Source organism: Microtus pennsylvanicus, chromosome 1, assembly GCF_037038515.1.
Source record: "Microtus pennsylvanicus isolate mMicPen1 chromosome 1, mMicPen1.hap1, whole genome shotgun sequence".
Classification (NCBI taxonomy): domain Eukaryota; kingdom Metazoa; phylum Chordata; class Mammalia; order Rodentia; family Cricetidae; genus Microtus; species Microtus pennsylvanicus.
The window spans coordinates 161,748,763-161,762,625 of NC_134579.1; the positions used below are offsets into that span (position 1 = coordinate 161,748,763).

General features: G+C 37.3%; 1 protein-coding gene across 1 annotated transcript in view; it reads right to left on the reverse strand.

Annotated features, from left to right (window-relative positions):
* Hace1 (HECT domain and ankyrin repeat containing E3 ubiquitin protein ligase 1) overlaps window positions 1-13,863 on the reverse strand; it is a 106,191-nt gene that overhangs the window by 8,671 nt on the left and 83,657 nt on the right. Inside the window, exons 20-22 of the mRNA XM_075944229.1 lie at window positions 11,940-12,071; window positions 5,065-5,163; window positions 4,716-4,786 (exon numbers count right to left, since the gene is read on the reverse strand). Of these exons, the coding sequence (XP_075800344.1) occupies window positions 4,716-4,786; window positions 5,065-5,163; window positions 11,940-12,071 (302 nt within the window). The remainder of the gene's footprint in view (window positions 1-4,715; window positions 4,787-5,064; window positions 5,164-11,939; window positions 12,072-13,863) is intronic.

Sequence of the window (13,863 nt, forward strand, 5' to 3'; positions counted from 1 at the left end):
AGGCTGCCTTGCACTCAGCAGTGAGTCCTGAGGTCATTCACTGGCATAAATGCGTAAATGAGTATAAGAAGACCTCCCACGAGGAGTACTAATCAAATTGAGGACTAAAATCAATAAAACAGAAACGAAGAAAACAATAAAAGAGTCAATGAAAAAATAGAGTGGGTTTTTTTTTTTTGAGAAAATTAACAAGATAGACAAAACCTTTATCCAAACCAGATGGTTTTCAGTTCAGAATTCTACCAGAATTTCAAAGAGCTAATACCAATACTTCTCACACAATAGAAAAAACATTGACAAATTCTTTTTATGAGGCTACAGGTACCGATACCCAAACCACACAAAGAGGCAGAAAGAAAAAGAATTACAGACCAATCTCCCTCATGAACATTGATACTCAAAATACATGAACATTGATACAAAAATACTCAATAAAATACTGGCAAACTGAATCCAAGAGCACATCCAAAAAAATAAATCTACTATGATCAGCTAGGCTTTATACCAGAGATGCAGGGATGGTTCAACATATAAAAATTTGTCAATGTAACCGACCATATAAACAAACTGAAAGAAAGAAAAAAAACCATGATCATCTCTTTAGATGCTGAAAAGCCTTCGACAAAATTCCAAACCCCTTCATGATAAAGGTCTTGGAGAGATCAAGGACAAAATAACATACTTAAACATAATAAAAGTAATATACAGCAAGCGGGAGAAAATCAAAGTGGTTCCACTAAAATTAGGAACAAGACAAGACTCTCCACTCTCTCCATACAAGACTGTCCACCACAATATAGTACTTGAAGTTCTGGCTAGAGCAGTAAGACAATAAAAGGAGATCACAAGGATACAAATAGGAAGAGGAAAAAAGTCAAACTTCTTCTATTTGCAGATGATATGATAGTATATATAAGTGACCCCCAAAATTCTACCAGGAAACTCCTGCAGTTGATAAACACCTTCAGTGAAGTGTCGGGATACAAAATTAACTACAAAAAAAAAATAAATCAGTAGTCCTCCTCTATAAAAGTTATAAACAGGCTGAGAAAGAAATCAGGAAAACAACATCTTTTACAATAGCCATAAATAACATAAAACATCTTGGGGTGACTCAAACAAGTGAAAGGCACGTATGACAAGAACTTCAGGTCTTTGAAGAGAAAGAAACTGAAGAAGATAACAAAAAATGGAAAGATTTCCTATGGTTATGGCTCAGTAGGACTAACAGTAAAAATAGGAATCTTACCAATACAATCCCCATCAAAATTCCAACACAATTCTTCACAGACCTTGAAAAGAAAAATACTCAACTTCATATGGAAAAACAAAAAACCCAGGACAGCAAAACCTATCCTGTACAATAAAGGAACATCCAGAGGTATCACCATCCCTGACTTCAAGCTCTCCTATAGAGCTATAGTAATAAAAACAGCAGGGTATTGGCATAAAAACAGACAAATGTATCAATGGAATCTAAATGAAGACCCTGATATTAATCCACAAACCTATGAACACCTGATTTTTAAAAAAGAAACCAAAACCATACAGTGGAAAAAAGAAAGCATCTTCAACAAATGGTGCTGGCATAATTGGTTTTCAGCATGTAGAAGAATGAAAATAGATACAGCCATATCTATCGCCCTGTACAAAACTCAAGTCCAAGTGGATCAAAGAGTTCAACATAAATCCAGTTACACTGAACCTGATAGAAGAAGAGAAAGGGGGAAGTAATCTCGAATGCATTGGCACAGGAGATAACTTCCTGAATATAGCATCAGTAACACAGACACTGGGATTGACAAGTAATAAAAGGGACCTCCTGAAACTGAAAAGCTTTTGTAAGGCAAAGGTCACTGTCAAAAAGACAAAACAACAGCCTACAGAATGGGAAAAGATCTTCACCAACCTGACATATGACAGAGGGGTGATTTCCAAAATGTATAAAGAACTCAAGAAACTAGACATCAAAACACAAAATAATTCATTTTTTTTTAAAAAAGGGGGAGGGTAAAGATCTAAACAGAGAATTCTCAACAGAATGGTCAATCACTTAAAGAATTGTTTGTCGGGCAGTGAAGGTGCACGCCTTCAGTCCCAGCACAAAGGGAGGCAGAGGCAGGGGATCTCCTTGAGTTTGAGGCCAGCCTGGTCTACAGAGTGTGTTCCAGGACAGCCAAAGTTACACAAAGAAACCCTGTCTTAAATAAATAAATAAACAAACAAACAAACAAACAAACAAATACCAAAATGAAACTAAAGAATTGTTCAACATTCTTAGCCATCAGGGAAATACAAATCAAAATGACTTTGAGATACCAAGTCATCCCTGCCAGAATGGCTAAAATCAAAACAAATGACAGCCTATGTTGGAGAGGACGTAGAGCACAAGGGAAACATACCTCCCCTAGTGAGAGTGCAAACTTGCACAGCCACTTTGGAAATCAATTTGGTACCTTCTTAGAAAATCAATCAATATACCTCAGGACCCAGAGCAATACCACTCTTGGTTGGGCATATACCCAAAGGATGCTTAATCATTCCACAGGGACACTTGCTCAACTATGCTCATAAAAGCATTATTTGTAATAGCTAGAACCTGGAAACAACCTACATGGCCCTCAACAGAGGGATGGATAAAGACAACATTTACATAATGGAGTATCACTCAGCAGTAAAAACAATAACATCATGACATTTGCAGGCAAACAGATGGCACTAAAAACCATCCTGAGTGAGGTGGCCCCGACCTAGAAAGACAAAGATGAATATTAGGTGTAAAGTAAAGGTCAACCAGGCTACAATCCACAGCTCCAAAGAGGTTACATGGAGAGTCCAAAGAGGGAAGCATGAATTTCCCTGGGAAGGGGAAATAGAAGAGATTTCCTCAGTAAACTGGGGATGGGAGTGGAAAGAGGGGAGGATGGGAGACTGGGAGGATGGGAACATGAGGGATCAGGCTGGGATGGTGAGGGTGAGACAGATGGGAGAGTAATGAAGAGATGTCTTTATAGGGGGCATTTAGGGGCTAGGGAGAAATCTGAAAAAGAATAATTAATAAAATTAAAATTTTTAAAAAGGGGGGAATATAAAAATTAAACAGCTAATAAAAAATGTAGATGAGGGTGGGAAGGTGGCTTAGTTGGTAAAGTGCTTACTGCGTAACCATGAAGACCAAAGTCCAGATTCCCAGCATTCACATAGCAGCAGGGCACACTGGGCCTGCTGCAATCCTGGTACTATGGAACTCCTGAACTCACTGCCCAGCAGTGGCTCTGGGCTCACTGAGAAAGCACACACAAAGAACAAGGGGAAGAATAGTAAGAAGGCAGCTGCTGCTGCCTTCTGATCTCCACACATACATGATGCATGCTGGTGAGATGGGTGTCCGTACAAGTAAGTGCACACAACACACACACATATCTACACTACACAGACAAATGAGAATAAAGTACTTATATAAAGTACTGATAATAAAGGATACTAACATAAATATTAGCTGGTTATCTTTAGGGACTGAGATTACAGGTGATCAGGTTGTTTATTTTTTTCTGTTTTTGGTATCTGTATAAATTATCTAACCTTAAATATAATGCTTGTTTTAATTATTCATATCTCTGAATATTTCTTAGCACCTCAAGAGGCAAAAAAAATTAACAAAGCTTTCTTTCCTATCTAGTCTATAATCTGTCAAAAGTCATGTCTTACTAATTTAATAAAACCCGATTACAGAATGACTCCAACTACTTTCAAAAGAGCGTGGAAAAGATGGATCAACGTGGCTACGTTTGGATGGCGAGGTTACCTAGTGGGAACTTCATTTTTTTTTTCATGTTCTCCATTTTTCAAATTGTCTAAAATAGTTGTATAGTACTTTTAAAATAAGAAAATAATGTTTTTTAAAAAATACATATATACTATATAGATTCACACTTATGCTGGTTGTTTGGGTTTTTTTCAATTTTATACAACACTGAATCATCTATAAAGAGGGAACTACAAATAAGAAAATTCCTCCACTAAACTGGCCTGCAGGCAAGTCTGTGGGATATTTTCTTAATTAATGATTGGTGTGGGAAGCATAGCCCCCTGTGGGGGCAGTACAGCAGTACTGGGTTGTACAGGAAAGCAGTCTGAGAGAGCCATGTGAAGTAAGCCAATATGCAGCAACCCCTCCATAGCCTCTGCATCAGCTCCTGTCTCCAGATTCATGCCCTCTTTTAGTTCCCGTACTTGCTTCCTTCAGTGATGGACTACAATGTAGAAATATAAGCCAAATAAACCTTTCCTCCCCAACTGCTTCCGGCCCATGGTATTTTGTCACATATAAACAGAAATCTAGTTCATTTTATAATCAGGTTTTATTAAATTAGCAAAATACAATAGAAACCCAAACTAAGACAGTGTATATGAGAGAGATTATGTGTGTATTCATGTGTGACCACACAAATAGAATGCCTTTATTATCAAACCAATCAAAAACATAAAATATATTAAAAATTCAAGTTTCTGAAATATATTAAAGATTTAGCAGTACTATAAATGTTTTCTATTTTCAATACATAAACAATCATTTGTTTAATACCTAAAGTATGGACAGAGAGGCAAGAAACAAATTCAGAATACTGATTATTCAGTTTCGTTGTTTTTCTCTGTGATTACTCTCTTGGTCATACAATAAATTTTCTCAGTGTTATCATAAAAGCACTTCTTACCTGCCAGTAACAAACTGCAAGAGAAGAACTCGCTCTTCTTGAGTGATGTCTTCCACAACTTCCCAGAACCACTGCCAAGAATAACCACAATTTAGCTCACATTTCAGAGCAAATGGAGACTTATTAGAAACAGAGACCATGCAATATTCATAAAGCACATTTCATTTTCTGAAACTCATTTATCAAAGATGATTTCACACAAGATTTTCATATGCAATATCCCCCAAAGAAGAATTTATGCAAAATCTTTATTTTGTTAATGGATGTGGATTCCCATCCAATAGAACTGAAAAGCTTACAAAATTAAATGGCAAACTTAACTTCATTCTAAGCTCCAGAGGGGAGTTACCTGAATGACTGGATCTTCTCTTTCATAGCCACTCGTGTATTCTGTATTTTTAATCCAATCATTCACATCAATTTCTGGCATGCCAGAAAGCAGTAGCTCCTTTGGGAAAGAGGAAAAATATTTCATTAATCTTCTTTAGGGGAAAAAAAAGTCATTCCATTTAAATAGTAAGTTTGCCTTAATTAGAAACTAATCCCATATAAAGCTGGTTTATTTCTGTGACAGTTCCTACATGTCATCAATAATAAGCACTACACAAGGAAGAATCCTCCATGGTGATATTTCAAATGTGACATGAGGGGATGGACCCACTTTGATACAATCTAAAACATAAAAAGAATGGTAGCTTGTATATTTACAGCAAATATATACAACCAAAATTTCTGTGTACATCAATGTGGCAAGTATTCCCTCTAGTTCACTTTATTTTGATTTTAGTATTCTTTACAAATATGTTAAATTTCACCAGATCATTTTCTCGACATGAAAGTGACACCAAAAGCCTGAATATTAAACAAATGGAAAGTTTATCAATAAATAATCTTTTTTATTTAAAGGATTTAGGCTCATATGAATTCTATTTTGGAGTAATTCAGATCGTTTGAAGTCAATGTTCCCCGAGGTAATTAAAAAAAAAAATCAGTATTTTCTAGTGACTTTGTTTGCAGTGGATCACAGGCACGGATCGAAGGGGCCTTGTATGTATTAGGCAAGCACTCAACCACGAAGCAACATCCTCAGTCCTAAGTATCTGATTGGCTTTTCCCCAAGATCATCAAACATACATATCTACATCATATAACTAAAGTTATATCAAGAAAGTAAGTGTTCCAAAGGGAAAGGGAACCAGGAGAGCATCTGTGTATCTGAATCGCCCATGTTTCACAGCACAAAACCACACAGTGAGGGAGGGAATGACTTCACAGTGACAACTCACAATAACTAGGGCAGCATATGCTCTAGCAAAGCTAACCCAAGGCTATGTGTGAGACCATGAGGAGTTTTGAATTCTATTCAGTAGGTCAGTAAGAGTCTCCCTTTTCCATGCTTTCCGTATGAAACTGGATTTTCTTCATATACTTCAACCAAATAATGACATGCAGCTAATCATAGCATAAGCAAATATGAGAATCTAATGGTTTATTTAGTGAGGCATCACAAATTTATAAAAACAGGGACACTTTTCTCACTATTTTTGTACTGTTCTTGGAATAGTTTTCATTTCTAAATGTTACTTATGTTAACATAATTAATAAAGCACTTCTTACTTCTAATTTAATCTCAAATGCAGCAATTATCCACTGGAATAATAGCCCACATAAACAAAGGCTCTTCTGTAAGAGATCAATCACGCCAAGACCCTATGATATCGAACTGTTGGTGCGTATCTGCAGTACTCTATTTTGCTGCAGGAGTGGGTCTTTTTAGCGCTCCTGACACACTCTCTAGGCTGCTCTCTGCAGACTGGCTGTCTTCCTTACTACCTTCAGTGAAGAGCTTGGCTACTGAGAAGCAGGTCTCCACAGGTAAGGAGATCTCTGTTCATGTCTTACTTCGGCGCTATCGTTTTATAGTAACCCCAACTCTAAACTGTAAAATGCCACAGAGCATCTCCTTGGCAATTCACTCTCACAAAGGGCCCTCTGCTACAATTCTTCCCCCTGCCTCTTTTGACAGTAGCCAGAACAAAGGCTTCCGACTACTGCCAGAACTTTGTGCTGTATAAATACTGCTGCAACCATCCCTTTATTAAGATTTCTTTACTTGAACCACCTGAGAAAACTTGGTTTCCTGCTAGACTAACACAGATCTGCAAAAGAGCATGGGGATGAATTTTACATGTTTCTTACAATTCATGAGTTTAATCATCTTCCCTTTCAAACTAAAGATAAGCTTTTACTATCATTATTCTTTCATAATTATGAATAAAATTTCAAAACAATTATGAATAAAATTATGAAATAATTACTGCAACTAACTGTACTCTTAAAAAATTGGAAATCTTTTATATCACATTTATTATAATTTAAGGAGAGAAAAACACCTTTTTTTTGAGACAGAATCTCACTGTATATACCAGACTGATCTGAAAATCACAAAAATCCACTGGCCTCTTGTCTCCATGCAAGAATTAAAGGCAGCATGGGGTTTGTTTTTTGTTTTGTTTTGTTTTTTTACACACTTAGTAAACATTGGTTTCTTATCTTATTGTCAGAACACTGTCCAAGAAGGGAGCTATGTATGGAGATTTCAAGCCCACAGATTTGTTCTTGGCATGTATTTTCATGTCCTTCCCAGGTGTAGCAGAAAGGAGTGATTTTTACTTCAGACTGTTTGTTACAACTGGCTATTGTAATTTGTTTATATTCCTCTACAGAAAAGTTTTTTGCTGCATGTGGCTTGTCCATGCAAACTGCCCACCACATGTGAGCTGTGATTGCATCCTTGACTCATGTGATCCCTCTTAACCAGAATACAAATTGCCTGATGCTCTGAATAAAGTTGACAATTGCATGAGACTTTATCCACCTTGTTTATGGTCTCCATTCGCCCAGGTCCCACCACCTCTATAGCGATGGCATTTAATGATTTACTTATTTTTTAATTCCTTATAACAAACAACTAAAGAAAAAGTTAACATGACAATAAATAAAAATTCACAAGAAAAAGTACATATAGTAAAAAAGACTGTAAGTTTCAATTAATTTATTTTTTTAAATTTGAGACTTTTTGAGGTTTTTTGCAGTGGGAGAGGGAGTAAGGGGGATGGGATGAGACAGGGTCTTAGAGTGTAGTCCGAGCTCATCTTAAACTCACTAAGATCTGCTTGCCTCTGTCCTGAGTGTAGGGATTAAAAGGCATGTACCACCACACCTAGGCAATAATGTATTTTTAATACAATAAAAGAATTAAACATTTTAAGATACAACAAAGTGGCCTATGCCTGTAATCCTAGCTCTTTGGAGGTGGTAGCATGATGATTTAGAAGTTCAAAGACATCCTCAGTCATAAAGCAAGTTAAAGGCCAGCATGGGCTACATGAAACCCTGTCTTCAAGCACAAATAAACTAAAAATGTGTGTGAATACTCATAGATGCACAAACAAATGTTACAACTAGATGTCATCTACAAATTATAGAGGCTACACTAATAAGACATGCGTTACAGAAATTAGATTGCCTAGAATTCCCATGACTTGGTGTTTGGATATTCTGTTATTATAGATGGAGCACAATATGGGAAGACAACCACTCAGACATTTGGCATGAGTCTTCTAAGTAGAACTGTGTTACATATGCTTCAATCTGACAATCATCTCCTTACTGGGACCTCCATCCACAGTGACTGATGACAGGATACTGTAGCTACTATATGCCTTCTCCTCACTAAAATCTAGAATCAAACCTGAATCCTTAAGTAAGTACACAAAAGTGTAAAAACTTTCCTTTCTTGGTGTAGCAGAGGCCTGTTCTATGATAATAATTCCATGTACACAGAACATATGCACATACTCTCATAAAGAGAAACTACACTATTTATAGTATGACTAGTTAAAATGGTAAACTGTAAAGACCCTGTCAGTATGTAAGAGTGTAAGACAAAAGGAAACTGACATAATAAAATACTATTCAGTGAATTATCATTATGTGCAACAATATGTATGATTCTCACAAAAAAAGGGGGGCTGAGGTGTTTGTTTGTTTGTTTCATTTATTTTCAAAATAGGTAAACCTGCCAAACCCAACATAACAGGCAACATTTTGGTACACTTGGCCAAAGTCTCAAGAAAATAAGCTGGGGAAATGGATATTGGGAGGTAGCAGAAAAGCAATGGACATTTCAAACAGCTAGAAGAGAAGGCACACTCAAGGCAACAGCAACAGCAGAAAGGGAAGATGGAAAATTCTTCCCTTGGGGCTAAGTACTTAAAAGCATACCAGAAGCATGACATCACAGATCAACAGGAGTAGAGAACGCATGTTCAAACACTGACTGACACACAGACATTCTCCTCAGCAGTCCACTGAACTTAGTCTCTAAGATAGGTCATATATTAGGACACAAAGCAAATCGCAACAAATACATACAAAACTAAATTAACTTCTTGCATTCTATCTGAACACAATAGAATAAAACAGCAAGGGAAACTATACAAATTCAGGGAGATTAAATGATACACTACTAAATAATTAATGACTCATTAAAGAAATCAAGAAAAAAAACTTTCTAGAATTCAAGGAAAATGAACAGACAGCACACCAAAACCTACAGGATAAAATGAAAGATGAGATGTTCACAGCTATAAATACCTGCACTTAAAACAGAAATTTGGAGAGACAGCTGAGCAGGTAAAAGCACCTGCCACCACACCTCATGACCTGATTAGATCCCAGAAGCCCACATGGCCAAAGGAGAGAATCAACGATCACAAGTTGTCTTCTGAGCTCTACATGCACTCACTCACATGCATGCCATAGCAAGCTCATAGACACAGACAGGCACACACATACACACAGAATTTTTAAAGATAAAAATAATAAAAATAACAGGTCTCAAATCATGGCAGATATTACCGAAATAGAAACTTTAAAAATACAAGGAATCAATGAAACAAAGAGCTGATTCTTGGAAAATATAAACAAAACTAAGAAACTTTTGGCAAAACTAAGATTCAAGCTCATAAAATCAGAGAGGAAATAAAAGTCATTATAACAGTTACCAATAAAATACAGAAAATGGTAGACACTGCTAGTATTCAAGCATCTGTATTGGTCTGACCTTGTGGTTGATAGGACACAGCCTCAGCTGTAGCCACTAAGAGCACCGCCTATGCACATTCACTATGTTCCCTTTTAAAAGAGCCCTGCCCACCTCCCACCTCTCTCTCTCTCTCTCTCTCTCTCTCTCTCTCTCTCTCTCTCTCTCTCTCTCTCTCTCTCTCTCTCCTTCCCTCCCTCCGTTTGACCCTTTTCTCTTCTCTCCTGCTACTCCTGTCCCCAGAGACCAGTCTCCCCTTTGCCCACTCACTTTCCCCCAATAAAAAATCTCTCCACCTGAGCTCTGTCACATGGCGTCTTTTTCTCGAGTACCTCTTTTTAAAGTTACAGACATACCTTAAAAACAAACATATTACACTAAATTGGATAATCTAGAAGAAATAGAGAAATTTCTAGACACATGACTTACCAAAGTTAAACCAAATGAGAAAGAATTTAAAAAAATCTATAGCAAGCAATAATATGGAAAAATTAAAAATCACCCAAGGAAAAAAATGTCAAGCCTAGATGGATTCTCTGCAGAATTCTCCCATGTTGTAAAGATCTAACACCTTGTCCAGTTATTCCACTGCAAAGGCTCTAATTTCAGCCCAATCCGTTTTTATGTCTTTCCTTCCTAGTCTGCCAAGATGTGAACAAGCATCAGTAACAACCCTGCTACCACAGCCAGGAGCTTGCCCCACCATAATGAAAAACACACACACATCTTCAAACCATGAACAATTACACCTACACCCTTCCTTCCTTAAGCTTCTCTCTGTCAGACACTCGTCACAGCAATAAGAGAAGTAACTACTACAGCAGCTGTGCTCTTTAAAATACTGTGTCGGGGCTGGAGAGATGGTTCAGTGGTTAAGAGCACTGGATACTCTTCCAGAGGACCTAGGTTCAATTCCCAGCACCCACGTGGTCACTCACAACTGTTTGGAACTCCAGTTCCAAGGTATCTGGCATGCTCACACAGACATGCATGTAGGCAAAACACGAATATACATAAAATACTGTGTCTTTTTAAGGTTTCCGACAATTCAGTGATGGAGGAGGGTCATATGTTTATTGGTTAATAAAGAAACTGCCTTGGCCTTTAATAGGACAGAAAATTACGTAGGCGGAGTAAACAGAACAGAATGCTGGGAGAAAAAAGCCGAGTCACTCAGTTGCCATGATTCTCCAACCCCAGACGGATGTAGGCTAGAATCCTTCCTGGTAAGACATCATCTCGTGGTACTACACAGATTATTAAAAATGGGTTAAAGCAAGATGTGAGAATTAGCCAATAAGAGGCTAGAACTAATGGGCCAAGCAGTAATTAAAAGAATAGTTTCCGTTTAATTATTTCGGGTAAAGCTAGCCTGGTGGAGGGAAGTGGCCCCCTATTCCACCTACTACAACTCAGAGTTTGAAAGTAATTTATTAACAACAAAAGAAAACAGATACAATTTAGACATAAATAATATAAAGTGTAAATTCTATTAGGTCACAGTAGAAGGCAGGCAAACCAAAGAACAAAACAAAATACCCATTGAGGACTTGAGCAAAAAAAGGAGACCACAAAGGGGGTAGAAATGGAGGACTTTAAAATTATATGTATGGCAATGGTAAACACATAAACATTAAAATCAAAACACACACATTTTAATAAGAAAGTAGAAAAGACACACAAATACAATAAGAAAAGTCCAATTTTACAATTTCAGAAGTGATGTGGACTCTGTCGCTTCTGGAAAGACAGGCCTTCCACATCTTTCATGTCAAAGACATTAAAAACTTATTTCATTTTTCTCTTTATCCTACCTTACCACAACTCACATGAAAGAACTGTTAATATTGTTATTCAGCTTAAGTGAAGCAAAACCACATATCTGCTTACAAATTTTCTAAGCATATATTCTAAACAATAATGCTTCATTAAATAAACCCCAATCAGTACTCTGAAATTACTTCTGCTTTCATTTTCTCTGGTTTGGGGATAAAACTCCTTGTATGTTAGGCAAGGGTTCTACCAGTAGGTTGCATCCTTACCCCTCATAGTATTTCTGAATTACATTAATGAAGTCGTGCTCTACCATAACAAGAAAAAAACATGTTCTTCCTTACCAATTCATACTCATCAAACAGTTGTATGAGGGACGGTGGGATGAACATATGAAAACCTTGTAAAAAAGCATTGATCTGAGGCTGAATGGCTCTTGTCATTCGAAGTTCAGTAACAAGCTGGACATACTCCGCCTATAAAAAAAGGTTTTGTAATGAATACATTTTAAATTTCACAGTTTAGCCAATACTGATACAGCTGTTTTTCATGTAAAAGACAAAGGTTTAGAACTAACTTGGCACCAATACTCACCCCTTAGCAAACCAGGAAACACATTTGCTAACCATCATCAGGCCCAAACCTTTGCAACTATCTCCTGCATCCCATGCACAAGCACTCTCAGTCCGGCTCTGCTGTAGCAACTCCACTCTAGCACAACAACCGATTATTGTATATGTCATCCCCGTTCCTATCTGCACCCCGAACTGCTGTTCTCCACACCCCAGCCACAGGGGACTGAGATGTACAGATTACATATATTCAAGTCATATTGCTCTTCTCCTTCCTGACTTCCTGGAAATTGAAAATAAAATTCAAATACACTTCTAATTTTTAAGGCCAATCTTGACTCTACCTTGGTGCTAACAGCACCCCATTTCACTCCTGTTTTCTTGACCTTGTGGCTATTCCTCAAAGGCAACCTGCTTAGGTCTCAGTGTCTTTATACTTCCAGTTCTTTGGAGCAAAATCTCTCACTGGACTGCTGCATCTCTAAAAGGAAAGGGTTTCTTTACCAGCACATATTCCAGGATGCAGAAAGAAAGGAGCTGCGACCTTATGTTCAATAACAGGCAAAAACAAATGCATACATCTATCAAATACATTTTATGCATACTTTGAATCTGGCTAATTTTACTGTAGCCAATCCAATTCTCAGTTAAAACAGCTTATTTAAAACTGGGCAAGTGGCCCATGCCTTTAATTCCAGCAATTCAGAGGCAGAGGAAAGTAGACATCTGAGTTCAAGAGCAGCTTGGTGTACAGCACAAGTTCCGCGACAGCCAGGGCTATACAGAGAAGCCCTGTCTTGAAAAACCAAAACCAAAACCAAAATTAAACAAACAAAAAAGCTTACTTTATCTACTTTTTAATTTTTTTTTACTTTCATTTTCTTTTTCTTTTGAAATAAGTCTCATCATGTAGCCTAGGAATATCTCACACTTAGAGTCCTCCTGCTTCAATTTCCTACACAGTAGAATTATACTGAATTTTTTTATTACCATAAAACTGAGTTTTATTGCTGAATATGGTGGGATTTGCTTGTTATTTCAGCATTCAAGAGGATAACAAGTTTGAGGATACATCGAGTTTCATACAGCAAGATTGTGTCTCAAACAGACAAAACAAAAATTAAACCTAGCCAAATTATATTGTGGTACTTGATTTTGTTTGTATAAAAATACTACTAGACAAAGATGACTAGACAAGATGGCTAAAGTATTCTTTGGAGAAAAAGAACTCCTAATTTCAACATAGAGACTTACAGCGGAAAGCTCATAGCTGCTTTAGCCACCACAAGAAGTTTGTACGTTGAATTATACTGAATTTTATCTTAAGGAACATTTTTCCTCATAGGAAGCAAGCTCACTTAAAATTCAGCAAGTAATAAAAAATGTGTTTGGCACAGAATTATCATGTGTACATAAAACCTATCAAATGTTAGATCTTTTTTTTTTATTATTGCTTCTAAGTCAGACTCCATTGAGTTAAAAACAACAGCACAAACGCTCTACATACTTCTCACCCGCCAGGATAAGGAAAGCCTGCTATGGTGATGACTGCCGGATCACTGGGAAGAGGGACCTAACTGAGAATGTCTCCAACAGGTAGGTAAGTCTGAGGGGCACTTCCTTGATTAGCGATTGATGTGGGAAGGTCCAGCCAACTGTGAGAGGAGTCACTCCTGGGCTACTGGTCCTGGGTTGT